Raw genomic sequence first — 24858 nt, forward strand, 5'->3', positions numbered from 1 at the left:
ATATTGTTATCATATACCACGGGTATGGCACTATGATTCATACACGTATGACAATATCGCACAGACACAATAGCTGTCACAGTTAAAGGGTGTGCGTTGAAGTTGGTTGTGTCTCAGCTTGAGAATCACGTAAAGGTAACATGTTTGCGCGCCGTGAGTTTGCGCCAAGCGTTTGATTTCCGTCTAACGTGAGGATCAGTCACTCTATTAGTAGGCCACAGTCATTTTGGACCGCCATGTTTAAGAGGCTGTTTCTATTCACCTTACTTGGCTGCGTAAGTTCGTCATTGGGTCAAGAGAATGCCTATCTTGACATGGAAGGAAACCATGGACTATTAAAAGAGAATTTCGAGTCTCAAAGTATTATTAATCTAGTCAGAGATATAGCATTTAAGAAATTGTTTAGTGTTCGTGACGAACAAAATGTGAACAAAGAAAGCAAGACCATTCTCAGGGGAGAGTTTGAGGAAGAGGCTGCGAATGCTCCAGTGGAAGAAAATCCCCAGGAAGTTGCTAATCTCCGCCAGATGCTAGGGAGTCTTCAGGACACACAAGATGTCTGTATGAACCATACCCAGAATGTGATCACTGGTATTATGGAAAATAAAGAATGGGCTCTGCAGAGTAAGTACATTACATATACTAGTACATGTGACAAATTTTAATTACGGACAAACTATGGCAGCTGGAAATGTGCATTTCATTAAGAAAAAACTCATAGTAACCATATTCAATCGTTAATCTTAGCTTTTGACCTAGCGTGTTGCTCCCAGAGTGTCATGTGAAACAACAAAGAAACATATTTACAGTGAATACAAATATGCTGTACTATCGGGTGATTATCGCACCCAAGCTTAAGCGATAACTGCACTACTCATATCCACGGTTATCGCCATTTATCACTAATGCGGAATCGCTAAATGCAAAGCATGGATGTGACCCGTCAGGATTCCGCGTTAGAATAGGCCCAAACATGGCCTGATACACAGACGACGTCGTGATGATACATACAACGAAGCAAAGACGACACATTCTAATCATCGATACAACTCAACGTTTGCTAATAATCAAGTTTTGATCTAACAACAAAATCCCCCAACATGTTAAGATTGAAATATCCCGGTAAACAATGATTGGGTAACCCCTATAGGACCTGAATTTCATGATGAACGGACAGATGCATGCTGTCATGGGCACAAGGGGCTTGAAAACCTGTGTCTGGGTGTATCGTGACGGAATCGTTGCTCAATATCATAGATCACAACAGCATTTGCTTCTGAGGATTGCAAGAGAATGTATTTATGTCCCCTCAGAGTCAAAGTGGGTTTAATGCCGCTTTTAAGAGTATTCCAGTTATATCACGGCGTGTCAGCTTAATGTGAGAGGAAAGCCCGAAGAGATGCAGGTCTCAGATGTTTACCACTTCGGTGAAACCCATGACCTCAGTATGGTGCTGACAAGCCTAGAAACATAATTGGGGCGTACCGGGATTCGAACCCACAATCATAGGTTTCTGGCGTGACCAAGCGACGCAACTCTACACAGCGAATCGCGGCGCCTTAGATGACTGGGCCACCCGTGCTCCCTCAGCGTCAAAGACGTATGAGGATGGAAGAATTAGGCACATGCATGGGAATGCTTGAAACTGGGTCAACACAACGTCATGTTGCAAACTGCTTTGGTGTCAGCCAAAGTGTGATCGGCAGGGCATGCAGGCGATCTTCAACCACACAGCGGGAAGACAGGTTTCTCCTCATTGCAGCACGTCATCATCACTTCGTGACTGCCACCTCACTCAGAGGAACGCCATGAGGTCATCTCATTGAAGCTGGTATCCAGTCACCTCCGGGCGACATCACAGGCAGGCACATTTGGATTGGGCTGAAGATCACGTCGCTTGGAAAGACCAGGTCTGGGTTCCAGTACTTTTTCACTGATGAAATACTAGATACTGTCTAGACTTCACTGGTCGTCTTACCCTCGTGTGGTGTAGACAAGGAGATTTCAGGATTCCAACGTAGCCGAACATGTCCACTATGGAAGGGGCACAATCGTGACATGGGATTGGATCAGTAGAGCTGGAAGAACCGATGTCCATGTCCTACAGCGGGGCACGATGACACCAGTGTGTGTTTCAGGGATCTTGATATTTCATTAAACATGTCACGCAGTATTGTCTCGGGCTATTTCAGCAGATGCTTATGGTGATCCTTAGCTAACTTTGATTGTTATATTTTCCAGAGCAGCTTCTGGTTAAGAATTTCTGTGTTTGACAGTTTGTTTGCTGTTAACACCGCACTGAGCAATATTCCAGGTATGGAGAAGAAATCGAATCTGAACCAGGCAGGTCAGTGATGGATATCATCAGCACACGACTGTGAAGATCCAGGTTAGAATTGGTCATCAGCAAGCCATGCTTATCGTAAAGAGGCGACTAACGGAATCGGCTGGCAACGCTCGCTGACTTGGTTGATGTATGTCATCGTATCCCAATTGCATGGATCAATTCTCATGATGTTAAGCACTGCATTGTCTGGTCCAGACTCGATTATTTACAGACCGCCGTCATATCGCTGAAATATTGCTGAGTGCGGCGTTAAACAAGAATTGATCAATCAATCATTCGAGCACTGGTTAATAATATCGTATCTGCAAGGTATGCATACGTTTCTCACGCACAAAAGATTCGTATTCATGATGTTGGCAGTATTGGACTCAAACCCGGCTTCAACGCACTCTGATATTTGACCACTGGTATATTCACAGTGTTGGATGCTTTTGGTAAGCCTGGCAGTGCCATTCTCAAGGGAGAGCTCACCTGGCTGGGATCATTTGATGAATGTCTTGGTGTCACAACCAACAGGACTGAGGTGGATTTCGGTGCCACGTATTGTAGAGCTCTCCTGATGCCCCCGAATCAGGTAGGAGATATACTGTTTAATACTTGAGAGACGTGTCAAAATACCAACACTTTGTTAATGTATGTCCCACTACTTCATGGACATTACATGTGAAATAAATTCAATAAATCATTAATTCCACATGACAAGGTTGATTTATTGTTTCAAATGCACAGGGAAAACGATTTCAAATAAATGAAGAAAGGAAATCAGTTTGATACATTCTTTTGCTATTTTAGGTACAAATATTTTCGTTCCATATGGTTGAAAATCATAGCAGAAAAGGGTTAGTGAGTGGGTATTGGTTTACGCTGCAATATTCCAGGTATATCACGGTTAGGGAGCCCCAGAAATTGAACAAAATATTGTAACAGCTGGCCCTCGACAGCCTGCGCCCTGGAACAGGAACTCGCACTGAGTCTACCAGTGATTAGTCTGTCTTGATTGTCTTAGAATATGGTGACAGGGGCTGCTTTCGATGGTTCAAGCTTAGAAAACTACAAGTATACATCATGCTTCAGGAAACGCCTGGCACTCTGTGTGAGATATACTACACGTTCTCCTGAACATACAAGTGAGCATGGCGTCAGCTTTGCTGTCAACTCACTGATCAGAACGATAGAGCTTGGCAACAATGGAACAGAGAGACTATTGTCCCTCCGACTCCTCACATCCGATATGCCTCTAACCCTCATCAGTGTGTACGTTCCTGACTTCTGCTCAAAACACGAGGTGAAGGATGAGTTCCAGTTCTACGTCCTGCTCCACATTGATATGAAGAGAATCGCCACTCAAGAATAGCTGCTAATCTTTGGCGATTTTAATGCAAGAGTGCGTACTGAGCACATAATTTGGTTCAGAAAAATATCTGAATATACTTAATATCTCTAAATTTGGAAATTGTCTTGCAAAGCTAATATGCAGAAACTGACACTAATAGGCGAAACGATCAGTGACAGGCAAGCAGATGAAGAGAGTAATGGAGGAGCTGGATAAAGACTCCTCGTTTGAGGAGCTGAACAAGAGTAGCTGTTTTGAGAGTAAGCACTCAGAATTGATCCCTCCATTGCTTCAACTGCAGAAAGGGGCTCCTGCTAATGCTTATCCACCTGTATGAACTTCTCTGCCAGTTTGGGGAAGAGGGAGCTGTGTCACAGGACTTGAGAGACTATGCAACATCGTCACCTTGTAGAAGGATGATAGAAGCAATTGTAACAACTGCCTCAGGAACTCTGTCCTGAGCATCACCGGAAAGCTCATCGCTTGTGTGGCCTTGAACAGATTACTGAAACTTGCTGAGAATATGTATCCCAAACCACAGTGTGGATTCATGGCAGAATGACCCACGGCTGACATGGTCTTCACACTCCGACTGTTGCAGGAAAAGTGCAGAGAGCAGTCTCCTTCATCAACCTCACAATAGCTTTCAGCCTTGTGAGCCGTGATTGGCTCTTCAGCATGTTCCAGTCATTGCATAATAAAAGGCACCATGCAATTTGACGGTTCATGCACTCGGGCTTCCAACACCAACAGTGGAGTAAGGGAGGGCTGTGAACTTGCCCCTACCCTGTTTGTAAACTTCTCAGTGATGCTGAAACACGCCTTTGAACCCTCGACCGCCCACCGAAAATGTGATGAGTAGTTCTTCAATCTGGCTTGCCTGTAGGCTAAATCTAAAGTGTGTAAAGTCCGAGACCCGGTCCAGGTTGTTTTCTGCTGATCCTGCATCCCGAGCATATTAGACCCTCTCGTCAAGATATGAAAAGATACACAATACCTTCCACGTGCGCATCATGAGACGCATCCTCGGAATTAGCTACAGTGACCAAGTCACAAAAAGCTGGAGTTCTTTCCCACGCCGCAGACCTGAGTCTCTTCTCTCTGCTCCAACATTGGCGATTTCACTTGCCTGGCCACCCTACAAAAAACTTCAGGGTCACTGGACGTTCAAATATGGTAGGACTCGCCGCCGATCACAGGCGGTGGAAGCAGGAGCTCAGCAGAGGACTGTAGAGAGGCGAGGCCAAAATGCAATGACTTTCTTTCGAACCGGGTGCAGAACTATGGCCTCCTGAGATTGACGGATGCCAACGAATAAAGAAAATTAAAAAGACATGACCACCCTGTTCAGAAGAAGTGTATAATACAAAGGACCTGTTTATGTCAGGTTAAATATTTGATTGCCTAAACTATAGAAACACAAATGCTAATCTCAAACCACAATTCCGTCCCACTTACCAACACCACAGCTGAATATCCAATGGTCGTTCCCGAAAACCTGTTTTGATCAAGGAGCAAAGTTTAGTAGTTGCAATAAGAAATGTATTGATACTCTAGTGATTAATTCTCGACACGCAGTGACGCTCTTGACTTTTGTTTTACTTCAGACGAACCCGATGAATCCCACCCCGACATACATCACCCTCGGGATGTGCATGCCAGATTCCTGCTCTGGGCAAGACGTCACAGCCATCGCTAACGGCCGTAAACTATCACCTTTTCTTACTCCATGCTTTAAGGCACGAAAGGCTGTTTTACAAAACTGTCGTAACTTCTTCTATACTTCAACATAGACTGCTTCATCCTTCCATGCATGCATTCTCACCTTGGTTCACTGCAATCATATAGGTAAACTCGGGCAGCATTATGAGGATCCATATGGGAACTACTTTCGCTGGTTCACATGCCAGGAACGACTCGTCACCCTTAAGTTCATGCAGCACTTGCTGGGTATCTAATTGTATACCTATGCTATGAACCATAAGACATTTTTTTTCTTAATTTCCCCTGTCAAACTTTATGCAGTCGGATCTAGCGGATCTAGTTTTGCGCCGCTTTTAGCAATATTCCAGCAATATCACGGCGGGGACACCAGAAAAGGGCTTCACACATCGTATCCATGATGGGAATCCAAGGCTGTTGTTAACTTTTTTTGACGGGGGTGGGGGGCAAATATTTGTATAAGTGTCATTTGTCCCCAACTTGATTCAAATAAAACTGTTTTCTATAACAAAAAATCTACGGCACTGAAATCGGACTCTTGCCTTGGGTGTGACGAGCGAACTCTTTAACCACTAGGCTTTCCCACTCCCCGATCTAGCACTCCAAGGATTACAGTAATATCCCTCTTCCATTGCTTCCAGGGTTTGATAACGAAGATAATACATGATAATGAAATATGCCGAATGGCCCCTAAATTATCTCCGTTTCGGTTATTTATTAACTGGACCTTTCTTTGTTATCAGTACTGATGTCTCAGAACATATCCCTTCTGGCAAGTGTTACCTGTTATGAAAAGGACAAGCCCCTTGACACTGACGCCATTGTTGCCATGTAAGTAACAAATATCTTTCAATCTCCTTAAACTTAACTATTTTACTCCAATACGATACCTTTGTGTGAAGATCTGACAACCTTTACATTGGAGGTGGTGTCGGGTGAGCTTTCTAATCAACCAGTCCGCGTCGAGGATTCTATATACTCTGCACAAACGAGCCAATCATTTAGAGCAAAATATCTGATTTCTGCATCTCGAAAACAAATATATACGGGCAGTTCCGAATAAGGAATGGAATACATTAAAAGTCATGCAGCTGTATTGTTGTGGATCCTGTCATTTCTGTGGCCTACATTGACAAGAGTGTACTATCTGAGTAATATTTGTCTTCTGTGTGTTTTTACTTTTGTTAAGATCGAAGTGGTGTAGAAATAAAGCCGAATCGTGTTAGAAAGCTGATAGTTGATTGGCTCCATCTTCCCAAGGCAAGGAAGAACTGACTTTTAAAGTCCAGTTTCGGCCCTTGCCAAACTCGGCTGAAATTATGGAGTTTTTGGCTGAACAGAAATTTCGGCAAGGGTGGAAAGAAAACTTTTATAGTCTGTTGACTCCCTTGCCTCGGGAAGATGATTGGCTCAAGAACCAATGCATCCTTTATTCAGATCAGGCGGTCAAAGTTCGCCCGGGGTTCACTTGACGCAATGGAAGATTTGTCACATCTTGACGCAGAAAACCCCACCATAGGACAAGTTGATACATAATATGAACAAGCAAAGTGTCCATGTATACTTCGGGTTTCTCAATGCAGGTTTACAAAATATTTCATCATATACTAACTAAATTAAGAAACCTACCATTTGAAGATGTAGTTCATAAACATATTCTTCAAGATTGTCGATGTTAGGTGTTACGAAAATCAAGTTGTCTTTTTGCATATTCTTTAGTAAACATTCACAAAAAAGTTTTCTTTGCATGCTGTTTAAATCTGCTATCAACTATATTACTGGTTTATGAAGGCTGTCTCTTGGACTAGACAATCCCGAATATGAAGATCAATAAATAAATGCGACAAAACCCTTTTCACATGCAATAGAAATCTCTGCATTAAGCAGAGTCGATTCCGACTTAATCATGAGCATGTGTTTATGAATCACTATCAGACAGTAATGATACTAAGTTTCGTGAAAAGGTGAGCGTATCCTGCCCCATCTGTGGCACAAACACATGCAAAGAAATCTCTTCCAAAAGCAGAATCGTTTGTACTAATCCGACCATATCATGAGCGTGTGTTAATGAATGGCTATCAAATAGTGATAATACCAGGTGTTCGAGAAAAGGTGAACTTATCCTACCCTATCGTTGGCACCGTCACAAACACATGCAAAGGCAAGTAAATCGTTCACCTAAAAAAAAAACCCATAAAGATATGGTACAAGTCAAAATAGGGAATAGTATCGGATATCAACGCTCTTTGAAATCTTGGTAGAAAGCTATGAAGCCTAAACACCAAAGGCTGGAGCTGAAGGAATATTGGTCGACATGAAGGGAAAGTTGATTTTTGGAAAGTTAAAGTTAACCCTCTTGTCATACATTCTTGTGGAAAGTGTTTTGTCACTCTGATTCTTTTTGCATAGATCTAAGTATGAAACAGATGAGGCGGTCTCACTGGTCTCCTTTATTTGTAGTTTAGGTGGGTAAATCAGTGGAAGGGAATTGGCTATTTGATAGCTATTGAACTATATCAGATCATAGATATACCTGATGCTTTTCGCATATTGTTTTCTCAGTAAACCTCTGATGGCATTTGCTTTTGTTTTTGGCAAATCCCTGAACGTCAGAAGAAAGATATGTAACTGTATCTGTGTTCGCCACGTTTTGTAACCATAAGGTCATGGATCAAGGAATGAAGTGTTTCATTAAGTTTGCCATGTGGGATAGTGGTGTACAAAGTTGAAACATCAAACGTTTTGACAACATAGAACTTGGTTCTTTCTGATGTAAAACGTCAGCAAATCCTTTGAGTTTTAGAGAAGTACCTCATTCATTGTACTGAAAATTGTGGTTAATCTTTGAGACAGGTTTTTGGTGTACACTATTCACGCCATGTATTATAAAGAACAATATTCACGCCATGTATTATGAGAAACAATATCCAAACTCTGCATTATAAAGAACAATATCACACCATACATTATAAGGAACAATACACATACCATGCATTGTATTCATTGACCACATCGGAGATTCTGGATCAGGATTTACATGAGTATCAAATAGCAGACATTTAAAACTTGACTTATCTTTATCTCTTCACGATGATATTGGTTCGTTCCAGTGTCATCTGTTCAATATTTGCGTTGCTGGTCGTACTTGGAACCGGATATGACGTCATTTTCATTCAAATGCGCAAAGATGGAATTTCGAAATCAAGTTATAAACACGCAGGTGCGTCGACAACCGCTAATCGCAGACAAACGGTTGACTCAGAAAAAGTTCCTTTGCTGTCGGAATCAACTTCTGTGAGCGTTGAAGATGCTGAGGCCATACAGGAAGATGAAAGAAGTCGTAAAACCGTCGGCCGAGAAACCATCTATAAACCACAAGACAAAGCATCGGGTAATATTTTGAGACTAAACCGTACATGTGAAATCTTCATTCTTCATTGGGTTTGTTTGTTGCTTGACTCGACAAAATTTCACATACGTAATAGAGTCTGGACCAGACAAACCAGTGATTGATAGTATGAGCAGCGTTCAACGCCCCCGGGATACGAAGACACAATCAAATAAGCAAATGAGCCTTCTTCACGCGTGTGCTTTGTATGAATCTGGGTTTCTTCGCGTGTCATCGACAACACATCATAACAGACTATGCTGCAAAATAAACATTGCATGCATGTCAGCTTGACACTATTTCGTATTTTCTGTTAGATATACATGTAGGTAAATGGGACACGCTAAAACACCATACGCAAAACAAAGTAAAATCTAGAACTGCATTATAAAAATTCTAAGTGTGAAGTGACATTGTGCATAGTTGAGAAACACACGGCCCAGGAAACCGTATATACAAATTGTTGACAAACTGTGTACTGTGTGTTAATGATAATTTATGGACTTTGACAAGCGTACTATCCTACAGGTAGATTTCGTTTGCGATAGTATGCAAGGCAAGTGATATGATCAACTTGTACTGAAGTCATAGGTTGTAGAACGATTTTCTAGAAAGATAATTCTTAATTAGTACAGGAAGTATGTTCCCTCATAGGCCTAAATAACAGACAGAATAAGACAAATGCGACCCGTTTTAATTGTTTAGCTTAGCTGACTGAAATTTAGTGTGCTTATGTCATGACCTGTTTTTCCACAGTCGTAAACATGTCAGAAAGCACTGGACCCATGACGCTGAAACTGCACATATTTGTTCCCTCCAATGATGACACACCAATTTGTTCAAAAGGTTCAATTCAATCCGAGGTTTAATATGGCCGCCACGGCATCCATATTGAAAAAAACATTATCATGGTCTTAAATCATTTATGTTAAAAACTTGGTTTATGTAAACTTAGTAGTGGGACTCAACACATATACGCTTTATTAAATTCTCTCATAATGTATATTTCGCAATGTTAACTCAGAAATTGCAAGACTGAGGAAGGTAAATGTTGTCATGTCTGTTTCTTCTCTTGATGATCTTTTTCTTCAAATCATAAAGCTTGTAGTGTTAGTCCCTTGTTCTCAGTATATCAGCAGAAAATATTTGCAGATAAATGCTGATGGCATTTTTCGTTAAGTGGCTGAATGTGTTGATATTCAAAAGGATGTCTACATACCCAGCTGTGTTTTTTGGTGTAAGCTGTTGTTAGCATTCCCTGTCTACAGAAAATCCTCGTGGGTTTGGGTGTTAGCTGCTGTTCGCATTCTCTGTCTACAGAACCACCTCGTAAGCTGCTGTTAGCATTCCCTGTCTACAGAAAATCCTCGTGGGTTTGGGTGTTAGCTGCTGTTAGCATTCTCTGTCTACAGAACCACCTCGTAAGCTGCTGTTAGCATTCCCTGTCTACAGAAAATCCTCGTGGGTTTGGGTGTTAGCTGCTGTTAGCATTCTCTGTCTACAGAACCACCTCGTAAGCTGCTGTTAGCATTCCCTGTCTTCAGAACCGCCTCGTGGGTTTGGGCGTAAGCTGCTGTTAGCATTCTCTGTCTACAGAACCACCTCGTAAGCTGCTGTTAGCATTCCCTGTCTACAGAACCGCCTCGTGGGTTTGGGCGTAAGCTGCTGTTAGCATTCTCTGTCTACAGAACCACCTCGTAAGCTGCTGTTAGCATTCCCTGTCTACAGAACCGCCTCGTAAGCTGCTGTTAGCATTCCCTGTCTACAGAACCGCCTCGTGGGTTTGGGCGTAAGCTGCTGTTAGCATTCTCTGTCTACAGAACCACCTCGTAAGCTGCTGTTAGCATTCCCTGTCTACAGAACCGCCTCGTGGGTTTGGGCGTAAGCTGCTGTTAGCATTCTCTGTCTACAGAACCACCTCGTAAGCTGCTGTTAGCATTCCCTGTCTACAGAACCGCCTCGTAAGCTGCTGTTAGCATTCCCTGTCTACAGAACCACCTCGTAAGCTGCTGTTAGCATTCCCTGTCTACAGAACCGCCTCGTAAGCTGCTGTTAGCATTCCCTGTCTACAGAACCACCTCGTGGGTTTGGGCGTAAGCTGCTGTTAGCATTCTCTGTCTACAGAACCACTTCGTAAGCTGCTGTTAGCATTCCCTGTCTACAGAACCACGTCGTAAGCTGCTGTTAGCATTCTCTGTCTACAGAACCACCTTGTGGGTGTGGGGATAAGCTGCTTTTAGTATTCCCTGGGTTTGGGCGTAAGCTGCTGTTAGCATTCCCTGTCTACAGAACCACCTCGTGGGTTTGGGTGTAAGCTGCTGTTAGCATTCCCTGGGTTTGGGTGTAAGCTGCTGTTAGTATTCCCTGGGTTTGGGTGTAAGCTGCTGTTATCATTCCTTGTCTACAGAACCACCTCGTGGGTTTGGGTGTAAGCTGCTGTTAGCATTCCCTGGGTTTGGGTGTAAGCTTCTGTTAGCATTCCCTGTCTACAGAACCACTTCGTGGGTTTGGGTGTAAGCGGCTTTTGGGATGCTAATGACGTCACTCATTGAATTGTCTGGTCCAGACTCAATTATTTACTGACCGCCGTCATATGACTGGAATATAACAAACAAACAAACATTATCTATCTACAGAACCATCTCCCGTGAACTCGGTTGTTCCCATTCTCTTTCTGCAGAGCCATCCCAAAGACTGGGGATTAAAATGTTGGTGTCATTCTCTGCCTACACAAATGGAGCAAAGATCCTGGATACGAAGCAAGCAGAGGGGAGCCTGACAGCTGTCCATGGGATCCGGTTCCTCAGCATGACCTGGGTCATTCTGGGACATGCCTTCTCAACTCTTATGACCATGGGCTGTAAGTGCCTTGTGTTTTTACTGTTGTAAAAAACAATTTGTACGGCTCCTCTTTTCAGAGTCAAAAAGTCTTGAAACGGAAAAGAATTGTGTGTGACAGAGGATTAGGCTTTGTTTCCTTTTTAAGTTGTTAACCGAAGTTAACTGTCTAAGGATATAAAGACAGAACAAATGTATGGTAAACAGTTACCTTGGCCCAGAGACGTAAAATTTTCTCTTGAAGATGGCAAAATCGGCCTTTTTAGCTTTTTTCAGACATGTTTGTGTGCTTAACAAAATGCAAGTCACCCCTCGTCCTTTTGGTAATCCGGACGATTTCAGTCGGACGTCAGTTTTGATGATATTTCTGTACTTATCGTATCAACTTGCATCGTCCTATATTCTTAATGAATTTCTGTTAACTGTTCGTTTCTATAAAACACGGAGATATCTTTCAGCAAATCGTGCCCCCTTCATCCAGGAGAATGTCAGCAGGTGGACATTCCATGGAATCCTCAATGCTCTCGTATCTGTCGACACATTCTTCACATTAAGGTGATGCGGCTCAAGCAATCATTAAATAACATATATTAGCAACATTCGAATTATCGCTGTTTCTTTCATAGTAAGTGTTTGTTCGTTTGTTGTTTAACGCCGCACTCAGCAATATTCCAGTTTTATGACGGAGGTCTGTAAATAATCGAATCTGGGCCAGACAGTCCATGATTGATATCACGAGCATCGATCTACTCAGTTAGGATACGATGACATGCATCAACCAAGTCAGCGAGCCTGACCACCCGATCCCGTTAGTCGCCTCTTACCAAGCATAGTCGCCTTTTACGGCAAGCATGGGTTGCTGAAGACCTATTCTATCCCGAATCTTCACGGGTTCATAGTGAGTGAGTTTTGCTGAACGTGGATCTAATTCGCCCGGATAATAAACATGGGTCCTTCAGAACCAACATAAAGGGGGGTCGAGTGGTCAAGCACTATGTGACTTGGCTGGTTGCATGTCATTGTTATTCGATATGATGTCACCCATTGGTTTGCCTAGGCCCACTTACACGCCAGACGTATATTGTAGAGTACTGTGGCGCTAGGGTTTCGTGTTAGAATTGCTCCCCAGCATCCTATGCTGGTAGTCAGGATCGCTGAGTTGGTTAATGATAGTGTGTCTTGGTACCTCGATGGCGTTGAAAAAGTGCAGCGTAAAGGAAAAAAGTATACTTAAACAAAACACACTTTTCACTGAAGTTGATCTCGACTTCACATTTCTTCGTTCAAGTTTATGTTCATCTGCTCATGTAATCCCACCATGACATACATTTCACCAAGATATCAATCACTGTTTGGTCTGGACTGTAATAATTTACAGGTCACCGTTACAGGTGAGGTGAGGTGAAATGGGGTTTAACGTCGCGTCCAAGATTATTGCACTTATATAGCGACGTGCATGTACGTGTGTGTGTTTGTGTGGCTGCTTGTACTAGTCCGGACTGATGCCGATTTATAGTGCCAGCTCACTGAGATACCATACCGCAGTTTAACATGAATACCCCATTCAGACACAGTTTACTGACTCCGAGCCGACCAGTCCTTGTTTTAGCCCCTTAATGCGGAGCGCCAGACAGGGTAACAACAAGTACCATCTTGTAACGTCTTTTGGTATGACGCGGTAGGGGATCGAACCCCGGACCTTCCGCTCGCCGGGCGGACGCTCTACTATTAGACCACTGAGGCGGTCGCCGTCATAGAGTTGAAAGATTGCGGCTTTAAACAATAATCTAAAAACAGAACTTTTCACCAATATTTTATTGAACTTCCAGTGGACTGCTTGTTGCCTATCTGGCCATGAAGGAGCTGAAGAAAGGACGGGGGAAACTAAACTGGGCCATGTTCTACTTCCACAGATTTTGGAGGTAGGCTTTAAACAACTGTTGTACACCCCTGTGAGGAACCCAATAGGTCTCCACAACCCCGAGCTCACTTTCATAGACGAATAGTATGAGCCCACGCGTTCGGTTCATCATAATCATGTGTGTGTGTGTTAGGGTTGGGGTGCGTAACTCGGGTCTACCCGGACCCGTGATATATTGTCTAATGACTAAAATTGTCTGGAACTCTATGGTTACACTACAAGTCATTAATGTTCGCTTTTCTTTCTGACCATGCTCCCATTCATTCTGACTTTTCATATGGTTGAATAAACATATAACTTAAGTCAACTTCAGTGTATGCATGACCAGATTGTTTAATACATGTATCTAAATACGTTTTGTCAGGGCTATGCTAAAAAAAGTTCCCAATAGGACATTTTGAGACATCTCCTGAGACCTTGAGTGGGTACCCGGGTAGGGTAGGGTAATAGGGGGGTGGGTACCCGGGTAGTTAATTTGGACTCGTCCCAGCCCTACTCTGTAACTTCAGCTACCGTTAAGGCAGGACATGCTTACCCTTTTCGCAAACACCTCGTGTCATCACTGACTTTCAATACCCCATGTATATAATTAGCAGCACCCTTTAGCTCAATGGAATCTGTTAAGTCAAATAATGGTTATTCTCTGACATTGACGTTTATGTTTAAGAAAAAGAAAATTTAAGTATGCTTCATTAAGTGAGGAGAGGTGGGGTAGCCTAGTGGTTAAAACGTTCGCTCGTTACGCTGAAGACCCGAGTTCTATTCCCCACAAGGGTACAATGTGTGATGCCCATTTCTGGTGTCCCCCGCTCTGATATTGGTGGAATATTGCTAAAGGCGGCGTAAAGCAATACTCACTCACCCATGTAAGTGACTTAAATGAAAGCTCTTAGATAAGTCTGACGTCTAAAAGAATGTATTAATAGCCGTCTTGTTGCCTGCAACGTCATATGTTTCTTCAAATCACATCAACGTACTAAGAAAAAGTCCCACTATAATTATGAGGTCCTATTTTGGTCCACATGATTTGTGCTGAGAAAACTTTTAGAAATTGTTTTTGAAAGTTATCAGATGTGTTCATATGAATGAGAATTAGTCTGTGTTCTAACACCAGTTGGATGTTTGTGACTCGTGACAACACTACATGCACAGGTGAGAATAAACTGTGTCCAAACGCCTGGTTGTAGAGGAAAGCGGGTTTCAAATATTTGAAAGAGCAAGTCTTTGACCAAAGCTGATTTTCGTAGAAGATACAGATACTTAGATTTTTACTTGAAGTTCGAAATATCGGCCTGTTGAACTCATTGTAGTCATATTCATCATTTGATCAGGTCAGAAGTATAAGATTTGCAAGTTCGAAAAGCAAAGAAGCCATTTGAACTGTCTGATAATTTTCAAACCATTTTGACATTTCCAGGGGGCCAGAACGAGCCTCAATCCTAACTCAACCTTCAAAAGACCGAAATTATACAAGTCGTAGACGTTTACCTATTTAGAGAAAGTGCTGACACATCTATAAACATTATCAGGGCGAATATGGGATTCGAAGCCACTAGCATAAAGTCTATAGCACGCCGAATGGACGCAATCTGAACATAGAATTCAGGCGCCTGAGACTATTGATCCATCCTTAGGCACGTGGCTTTGTTTGAAATGTGCCTCTGATCACCCAGCACCCGTCACGATGTGTGAAACCAAGCTCATTATGAATATACTCTGAATATTATTATTATGTACAGATTAAAATAGAAAATGCAGCAAAGATGGTTTGGGTGGTCCTGTCACAGTCAGGCTGGTTAGGCTCATCATCAGCTCAGGGCCCTTGCCCCCTCTACACGCAGCCCAGACAGCAGTGGTCGTTCAGACCTCTCCTTGAACAACTGAGTCTGGGCCGATTTGATATGGCACTTCGCTTGGTTGACACTCATTTCTGTACCGTCCAGCAGTACAGAACCATCAACAAAATCAACACTGGCATTGAGATTATGTCCCACATCCTTGGCTCGTTTTAGAAAACTGTGGAATGCCTTGTTTTCATCATGAGTCTTGACATGCTTCAAAAGAGGATCATCAGACAAATAAATGTGTGCAAAAGTGCACAAAACAATTCATGAAGAGCATCCACATTAATCAAACATCGCCCTCCCTGCATAATTGGTAAATATATGTGATTGAAGGAAGAGCGAGGATGGTGGGATCTATTGTATGACATGATTCTTCGTGAGAGGGTGTCAATACCCTGAATTTCTTGTTTTGTCCAATCAACAAAACCAAAAGAATACGAAAGGACGGGCACAGCATTAGTATTTGTGTCTTTGACTTTGTTGCGAGCGTACAGCTCTGAACTCCAGATTTTCTGTAGTCTACATTTGTACTCTGCCCGAAGTTTGCCCTTGACATGGGCATTCTGGAGTTTGTCCCTAATCTGCATCCCTAAGTACGTATAGGCCTGACCTTCCACAAGATGGTCAATAACTCTTCTACCTTGCCACGTTTCAAATGAAGAATGTTGCATTTGTCAAGTCCCAAGGACATGCCGATATCATTAGAAAAGGACTCAACAAGCAGAATCTGTTTTAGTGTAGATCCTCCATTGGCAATAAGTTCAAGGTCATCCATGTAAAGGAGGTGAGTAAGGGGTGATGGGGATCTGTGCTAAGGAGGTCCCTGGTGATAACCTTCCTCTTTGCTGAGCAAAAAACCTTAAAGGATTTAGTGACACACAGAAAAGCAAAGGACTAAAAGAATCGCCCTGAAATATTCCTCTTCTGGTAGAAATGGGTTCCAAATTCACCACCTGCCCCTGCGATTACATCTCAAGTTGAGTTGACAAGCAATTCATTAAAGACTTGAGTAAAACAAGTAGTCGCTCGGGGAAGTCAATACATTCCAGTGACCTCAAAATCCATTCGTGAGGTACAGAATCATAAGCTTTTCTGTAGTCTATCCAACACATTGAGAGGTTATGGTGGTAAGTTTTAGCATCTTCAAGGATCATTTTCTGAACTAGTAGTTGATCCTTACAACCCCAACATTCCTTTCTGGCTCCTTTCTGCTCCATGTAAATAATGTCATTGGATGCGCAGTATGATGACACAATATCTGTAAGACATCCTGTTAATTATTATTGTTGTTGTTGTTGTTGTTGTTGTTGTTGTTGTTATTATTATAGGTTGACTCCAGTTTACATGATGATGCTGATGTTTTACACGTGCCTGCTGCATTATCTCGGAGATGGACCTATTTGGCCTCAAACAGGTGTTCAGAAACAGCAGTGCAGAGACAACTGGTGGACCAACCTCCTTTACATCAACAACCTCGTCAACAGAAACGACATGGTAGTTAGCATAAAACACAAGGCGCCTGCATAAATATGGCCAATGTTTCTGTGATAGCCCATAAAGTGATCATTTAGAATGTTCCCCGTTTACTCAATGGTAGGTACTGAGCGCTCTTTTCCAAGCCAGAACGAGGCCGTTTAATGCCAGAGCGAAGCTTATGTTGTCCTTCTATTTTTCGCGTCACATGTGGTAGAACTGTTTTATGGTTTTCTTTATTGACGAAGATTAGTACATGTATTTGATATACATACATGTATACTCAATAAACGCTTAAGAGGGTTTGAAGTCTAAAAAATGTACCAATTAATTGTTAATGCTTGGTGCAACACGCGGGTCAATTGACAGGCTGGATTCCTGGAGGCTGGAGTGAATCATGCCCCCGACACCCACCTCCCCCCTGTGAGAAATGACCTGCCCCTGAGATTTTGTTTATCCTTCTGTGATACAACTTATTCTTTGAAAGGAACACCCAAACATATTTTTGGATCCTACAGTTCATGTTTTCATTACGTCATGTGATCATTTTTTTAGTTTTATATTGTAAAACCTAACCGGGTTAAAGCGTCCGTTCGGCACGCAGAAGGCCCGATTGGTTACAGTGGGTGAAGTCCATAAGGGTGTCCTCCGTCTAGAAGGGACATAACTCTTAATAACCACCGGTGGCGTTACGGTCGAGCCCAGGAATTCAAGCCTAGTTCGGCAAGGGTGGAAACTGGACTTTTAAAGTCAGTTAATTCTCTTGCCTCGGGAAGTTGATAAAGGGGTCCTCTGCGTGAAATTTTTGGCATATTGCTAAAAGTGGCGTATGACCATACTCTATACTCTATTTAAATCCCATGTTAATTGCACGTGTGGTTATATATATATATATATATATGTGTGTTAAATCTTATGATTATTTAGCCTAATAGGTAAGTCTTACTTGAAACTCAACTCATTGTTGTGGCATCGACATGGATGTTTATGCTAGCTGACCACTCTAACTTTACAGTGTTTCACATGGGCCTGGTATCTGGCAAACGACATGCAGTTCTACGTCTTGAGCCCGCTCATCCTTATTCCACTCTTCTAGTAAGTAAGGTTAGGGATAGTGAGTCACACTGTTACGAGCACTGAACTTTAAATGAAGATGACAGTGCATCCGTTCCATGGCAACATCGAACACTATTTGTTTGACAACAGATTGGAGTTAGTAGTCAAATTCAGTCCCCATTATACCTGTGAAAAGTTAAGAGGTATATATGCTTGTTATACCTTTTAAAATGCGATGTTGTGTGTATAACATGTCTCAGGGACCAACTATTTATTATGGTGGCAGATACAACTTTATTTAATTCTGGATTGATTTTTTTTTCCAAATAGCGCTATTGTCTCTTATTTTGTGAATGAACACTTCTTTGAGGACGATTTCTGACTGTATTATAATGATTCAGATCTCTTCAATATATATACGCTAGGTAATGTACAGTTACATATGTATGTCATCAGTTAAGATCCGGGGTAGAATAGGTCTTCAGCAACCCATGCTTGTCGTAAGAGGCGACTAACTGGATCGTATGGTCAGGCTCGCTGACTTGGTTGATGCATGTCACCGATCCCAATTGCGTGGATCGATGCTCATGATATTAATCACTGGATTGTCTGGTCCAGACTCGATTATTTACAGACCGCCATCATATAGCTGGAACATTGCTGAGGGCGGTGTTAAACAACAAACCAACCAACCAACCAATTGTATCCTTTAATTCCAGTTCGGAGATCCTGGGTATGGTTGTGATCGGTGTCTTCATGGCTGCTACTCTCACGACTGCTGGTTTGATATCAAGGCTGAACAACATGACGACGGGTATATTATACCAGACGGAGGGAACACCGTAGGTTTAGCTTGAAGTGATTTCTATCTAGTAGCTATCTAGTTGTCGTTGTATTGATGCATAGTAGTGAAAATGCATTCTGTATTGACACGGTTAATCATATTTCATAAACCTTTTATCTTTTGAAATTGTGACTCATGTGACCCTTGTGAGTCACTTGTGACTTTTGTGACTTGTGAGTCGCTTGTGAGTCATTTGTGACTTGAGATTCTTTTGACTTGTGACGCTTGTGAGTCACTTGTGACTTGAAATTCTTGTGACTCTTGTGACTTGTGACGCTTATGAGTCACTTGTGACTTGAGATTCATGTAACTCTTGTGACTTGTGACGCCTGTGAGTCACTTGTGACTTGAGATTCTTGTGTCTCTTGTGACTTGTGACGCTTGTGAGTCACTTGTGACTTGAGATTCTTGTGTCTCTTGTGACTTGTGACGCTTGTGAGTCACTTGTGACATGAGATTCTTGTGACCCTTGCGAGCCACTTGTGACTTGAGATTCTAGAGTCACATGTGACTTGTGACCGTTGCGAGCCACTTGTGACTTGAGATTCTTGTGTCTCTTGTGACTTGTGACGTTTGTGAGTCACTTGTGACTTGAGATTCTTGTGACCCTTGCGAGCCACTTGTGACTTGAGATTCTTGCGACCCTTGTGACTTGTGACGCTTGTGAGTCACTTGTGACTTGAGATTCTTGTGACCCTTGCGAGCCACTTGTGACTTAAGATTCTTGCGACCCTTGTGACTTGCGACCCTTATGAGTGATGACTCATGTGACTTGTGACCCTTTCACCCTTGATCTTTGTGACAAAGCGATGGAATCTCTAATGTCTGTGGAATCATGTGCTGTCGTAGGAGATGGCTGACTTTCACTCTTATTTATAGACTGCTGAGGACCAAAATAGTCATATTCAGTCAAAGGCGTGGTCCTGTGCAAATGTGTAGTAGTTTAGGATGCCATAAAACTGTTCATGCGGCAAGAATACAAGACAATAACAGAACTTTAAGCTGTGTTTGTTCGTGCACGTGTACCCCTGTGCAAACGTAGGATGTTATTCATAATATCTACCATTGGTTTCCGAGTTGGTATCCTGTATTTCAACCATATTCTTTTTCTTAAAAATGTAGAAAAACGTGTGTTCCTAACCCTAAGAAAAGACATAAGTCAGTGGTTAATCGTTGGAACAACGACATATACTAATTTGACTTTTCAATTATTTGCGACAAGGTCACGAGGTCATCTTGCTGAAATCCAAACAAACAAAACATTTCTTTAAAATAATTCAGGCTCAAAGCCTAAATGAAAAAAAAATACCTGGATTTGTAGTTATAGCTGAAAACATATCTAATGTCGATACCAACCCAACACCATCCACCCACACCCCCCTCCCCTCCCTAGAATATCAAATGGTCGATCCCTAACCATTCTAGGTATTTGCCAGTGTAACAAAACAGTTCTATTTCCAGGGGCCCTGATGATTATGGCGCCTACTACATGACTCCCTACTGTCGGATGGGCCCATACCTAATCGGCATGGTCGCCGGGTACTTTCTGTACAAAACCAACTGTAAGCTCCACCTAAACAAGGTACGTTAGAAACTACTTTCCAGAATGATTTTGTTTTGGACAGAATATTGTTTCGGTCACAACTATAAACATATCTATGTCTACAGCATTTGCAGCGAACATTATTTGGGTAGGATCCCGGGGCAAAAGATGTTTTTCTTGGTTATATCCTGGAAAAGGTCGTTTTCAGCATGTACAGCGAACATTTTTTGGTTAAATCTTTAGGCAAAATATGTCTTTTTTAGCATGTACATCGAAAAATGTTTGGTTAAATCTTTGGGCAAAATATGTTTTTCTTGTTTTTTTCCTGGAAAAGGTCGTTTTCAGCATGTACAGCGAACATTTTTTTGTTAAATCTTTTGGGCAAAATATGTTTTTCCTGTGTTTTCTGAGAAATGTCTTATTTGGCATGTACATCGAACATTTTTGCATAAAATCCTTGGGCAAAAAAAATATTTCTAGGCTTTCTGAAAAAAAGCTTTTCAGCATGTACTTAAACGTTTTTGGGGTACAATTCTGGGGTAAATGTATTTTTACCTCTGATTTCTAGAATAGGTCGTTTTTAGCACGTCCTTCGAATACTTTGAGGAAAACCAAAGGGCAATATATGTCTTGTTTCTGTTTTCTGGAAAATCTCTATTTTTTTATTTTTGTCAACAGGGCCTAATTTCACGAAGTGATGTTAATATTAAGACAGTAGTTGTGAAGTTAAAAAGGGGCTGTGCTGAAGGGTTTGGTGCCCAGGTCCAGATGTTATAATTAGTGCCTAAAAAGAACCTGAGACATTTTCTCTTTTTCAATAGAGAAATCATAAGCTGTCATTATCTTGTCACCTAACAAACGGTTGAAATGTACCTAAAAAGCTAAACAATTAAACGTCTGTATTTCCAAGAAACTGTGAAGAACATCATTGTTTGCAGTTCATATGTTTAACAGGTGTTATTTCCCACACATAACATGAGTAAAAAATATAATGTTTGTGAGATGTTCTATTACTTGACAAGTAATTCTTACTTTAGAAAGCAGTACTGTGTGGTTGGGTTCTGGCTGCTGCTTCCGCTCTCGCGGTGCTTTATGGGCCGTACGAAGCAGCCAATGGGACGCCGATGCCGAGTGACGTGGCAGCATTTTACAACTCTGCTCACAGGACGGTGTGGGGAGCTGCCGTGTGCTGGGTCGTGGTGGCGTGTGCAACAGGGAACGGAGGTAGGCCTACAGTTACAACACAGTCAGTTAGAGTTAGTTCTGCGGCAAGACGCTTTCGTAGATTGAGCGTGCATTGAAAAAGCTAGCAGTTGTGATTTGATAATATTGTGTAAGATTTCATCAAGTAATTAAAACTTCAACTATTTTTCAATATTCAGTCCTGTTTTAGCATTATCACTCATGCTGAAGGTGTGGTCACAGATATTTTCAAGTAAGTGTCATTTGATGCAGAACTGCGGTTGGTGTGTTTAGTAGCTTCCTGTACTCAGAAATGGAACTGGGAAAGCTACCCACATTGATTTTACTGCAATTATAAGGCCAGGCTATGTACACATCTACCCGGATTGGCAGTTGAAAACTAATTTTGTCTTATACATGTATAAAGTTACACTAGATGTCAATAGGAAAACATTTGGTTTCAAAGTCACAGATAGGCTGTGTTGCAAAGGGCATATCCTGCCTTAATGAACGCCTTATGGCAAGATTAACTTTCAGTAAGTGAATATGTTCTCTATGTTACTTAACTGCTACCTGTTACTGTATCCTCGCAAATACTTTTCTGTAAGAGGGCTAAACTGGTACTTATTCCCAGTGATCGCCCACATCGTTACAAACTGAACAAATGTTGCCCCCGTGGCAACGCTAAAAGGTCATTTGTGTCTCGTGTTGTCTGATATTGCTTGGACACCTTTGCCCTCTATGTAGAGTCAGTGTTCGAAATACCTGCCTGGCCGACCGTCCGAGACGGGTTGATTTCAACTCGGGCTGCCAGATTCTTAAATCCCCCTGCCCGACGGTCGGGTTACATTTCATATTCTAAATAGTTCCCGATGATAAGCATTAATTCACATGTAAAGATGAATGATAAAATGTAACCAAAAAGAAATCCCGTTAGCTTATCCTGAGAAACATATGATCATAGTGGGCAGGCAGTTTTGGTCAGGGCTGGAAAGTATTTCAGCTAGCCAGTCCTGTGGTCTGGCTGAAATTTTTGACAGTTTCATACCCTGGCAGAGTACAACATTCCATCCACTTTGAGCCTTTGTGAAAGTGACCACACAACACACCGTCAATGGTGCTGAAACAGGAAGCCTAACCCAAAAGCAAAGATACAATATAAGTTTTAAATAAAGAAGACTGAAATCCTCAGAAGGCCATTTGGGCAAGATTAAGCATAATTAAACACCAGTGCTTTTGGAATCTTAAAAGACAGGGTAATGTGTTTCTACAAAATGATTATAAGAACAACCATTCAGTACATTATCCCATATTTGACCATCTTTCAGGTTTTGTAAACAAGTTAATGTCCTGGAATGGTTTTGTGACTCTGAGTCGCCTGACGTACTGCGCCTACCTCACTCACCCGATGGTGATAATGTACCAGTACATGACACACCGGAGCCCCTTCTTCATATCCGACGTCAACATTGTAAGTTGTGTTTGTTTGTTTGTTTGTTTGTTTGTTTGTTTGTTTGTTTGTTTGCCCCACTCAGCAATATTCCAGCTATATGACGTTGGTCTGTAAATAATCGAGTCTGGACCAGACAATCAAGTGATTGACATCATGAGAATCGATCCACGCAATTGGGATACGATGACATGCATCAACCAAGTCAGCAATCTTGACCACCCGATTCCGTTAGCCGCTCTTACGACGAGCATAGTCACCTTTTACAACATGGGTTGCTGAAGACTATTCTTCCCCGGATCTTCACGGGTTCATTGTTAGTAATCTTTAACTATCGACATGCATATTTGTACATTTCTATACAGTAAATCTCACTTAAGTATCTGCCGAGACAGATTCAATTGGGCGTGAAAGGAAAATAGCTGTGAAAATTTTGTGAAAGGGTCAATGAAAATCAGTGATGACACCAGGTGTTCAAGGTCAGACATATGCTGCCCCATCTGTAGTACCCGCCACTCACACATTTTGCATAAAAACAAAGTGTTTGTTGTCTGACGTATCGTGACATAGTCACATACAAACCCATTCACATTTATTTCCATTTCAGGTGTACAACTTTCTCGGCTTCATCGTTATAACTTACGGTGTATCCTTTGTTGTCTCCCTTGTATTCGAAGCGCCGATGATGGGCCTGGAGAGGGCGCTATTGAAGCGTGAACGGCGCAACTGAAGACATCGTTCTAGAACAGCTGTTATTAGTAGATCCTTGGTTTGAGATGAGTCCATGGGGCTAATTGTAATCACCAAATATTCATTCAAAATGTCACCTTGTGCATTCGAGAGCTTTTTTTAAATAATCGTTTTACTGTACAAAATGTGATGTTCTAGTTCTGCAAGAATCATTTTTCATTAAGCTTTTTGCTGTTCTTCGTGTTCACGATTGTCTTTTTCTTTAAAAAAGTGTATGTTCTGGGTATGAGTGACATTCACAATAATCGTTTTATTGACCAAGCGGATGTTCTGGGTCCGTGAGAGTGGTATTCACAATAGTCGTTTTATTTACCAAGTGGATGTTCTGGGTCCGTGAGAGTGGTATTCAAAATATTCGTTTAATTGACCAAGTGGATTTTCTTAATTGGATTGGTAGTTACCGTAATCGTTATTGTAAGTGTACCAAATTATATGGTCTTCAGAATGGTATATAGTGAGTATGAAATTCAATTTATCAGTTCTTAACAAAGCTCGCAGTGAATAGCTGCAATATATCACTAATGCAACGTCAAGCAATATTTACTCACTTATTCTATCAAAGCGACGTTTGTTACTAGTACTTTGTTTAAGCATGCCCGTAAGAAAGAATAAAAGGAGTTGAAATCACGTCAATGCTATTTATATTGATGCAATGTCACCTTAATGCCGATACATGATAATTGCTTTATTGTGCATGATGTAATGTTCCGGATGAGACTGGTATTAACAATAACCTGTTTTATACAAAGTGAATGGTCTTAATAAGATTGATATTTAGGATGATTATTTTGTTGTGCAAAATGTGTAGTTCTTGTTGCTGATGGTATTCACTGTGAACGTCCTAACCGATGGTAATGATATTTAACACTGGGTTGAACCTTGAAGGCACAACTATAGAACACGTTTCGTCCATGATGGTCGTTGCTATATGGCTGAAATAATGACGATGCTACGTTAAAGTTTAACTCACTCAATCGTCCATGATGCACATATAAGCAGAGAAGAAGAGCAAGAGTGCCGAAAATCCTCACGCATTTATTTTCCACATCCCGTTTTTTGGAATCCTGGAAGTCTGATCAGTAGTTCCTTCAGCCTTGCCACCGCTACCATTAGCATTGACAGTTAATCGCTGTGCTGTTTTCTTTTAATAAAATATATATTATGGTG

The 24858-nt window shown here is 41.8% G+C and overlaps 1 protein-coding gene across 2 annotated transcripts; it reads left to right on the forward strand.

Moving 5' to 3' along the window:
- Positions 1-9: 9 nt before the first annotated feature.
- On the forward strand, positions 10-24858 carry LOC139476926 (nose resistant to fluoxetine protein 6-like). 2 transcript variants are annotated; one of them, XM_071259489.1, is made up of 15 exons: positions 10-624; positions 2767-2921; positions 5288-5384; positions 6146-6233; positions 8513-8793; positions 11471-11650; positions 12087-12183; positions 13458-13550; positions 16722-16887; positions 17882-17961; positions 18642-18764; positions 20228-20348; positions 21347-21533; positions 22820-22962; positions 23549-24858. In XM_071259489.1, the coding sequence occupies exons 1-15, from the start codon at positions 237-239 to the stop codon at positions 23669-23671; spliced, it is 2322 nt and encodes a 773-aa protein (XP_071115590.1). In that variant the 5' UTR covers positions 10-236; the 3' UTR covers positions 23672-24858. The 2 variants fall into 2 exon arrangements, with proteins under 2 accessions (XP_071115590.1, XP_071115591.1); XM_071259490.1 differs by lacking the exon at positions 2767-2921 and having other exon boundaries at positions 535-624.

Source organism: Haliotis cracherodii, unplaced genomic scaffold (genome assembly GCF_022045235.1).
Source record: "Haliotis cracherodii isolate W230 unplaced genomic scaffold, xgHalCrac1.p SCAF_30, whole genome shotgun sequence".
Classification (NCBI taxonomy): Eukaryota; Metazoa; Mollusca; class Gastropoda; order Lepetellida; family Haliotidae; genus Haliotis; species Haliotis cracherodii.

What these genes read in the sequence shown, in the direction of transcription:
- LOC139476926 (XM_071259489.1), top strand. Translation starts at nt 237, where the DNA reads ATGTTTAAGAGGCTGTTTCTATTCACCTTACTTGGCTGCGTAAGTTCG. An exon ending in TAAAGAATGGGCTCTGCAGA is followed by an intron (nt 625 to 2,766) that starts GTAAGTACATTA and finishes GTATATTCACAG; the next exon opens with TGTTGGATGCTTTTGGTAAG. An exon ending in TCATATCCGACGTCAACATT is followed by an intron (nt 22,963 to 23,548) that starts GTAAGTTGTGTT and finishes TTTCCATTTCAG; the next exon opens with GTGTACAACTTTCTCGGCTT.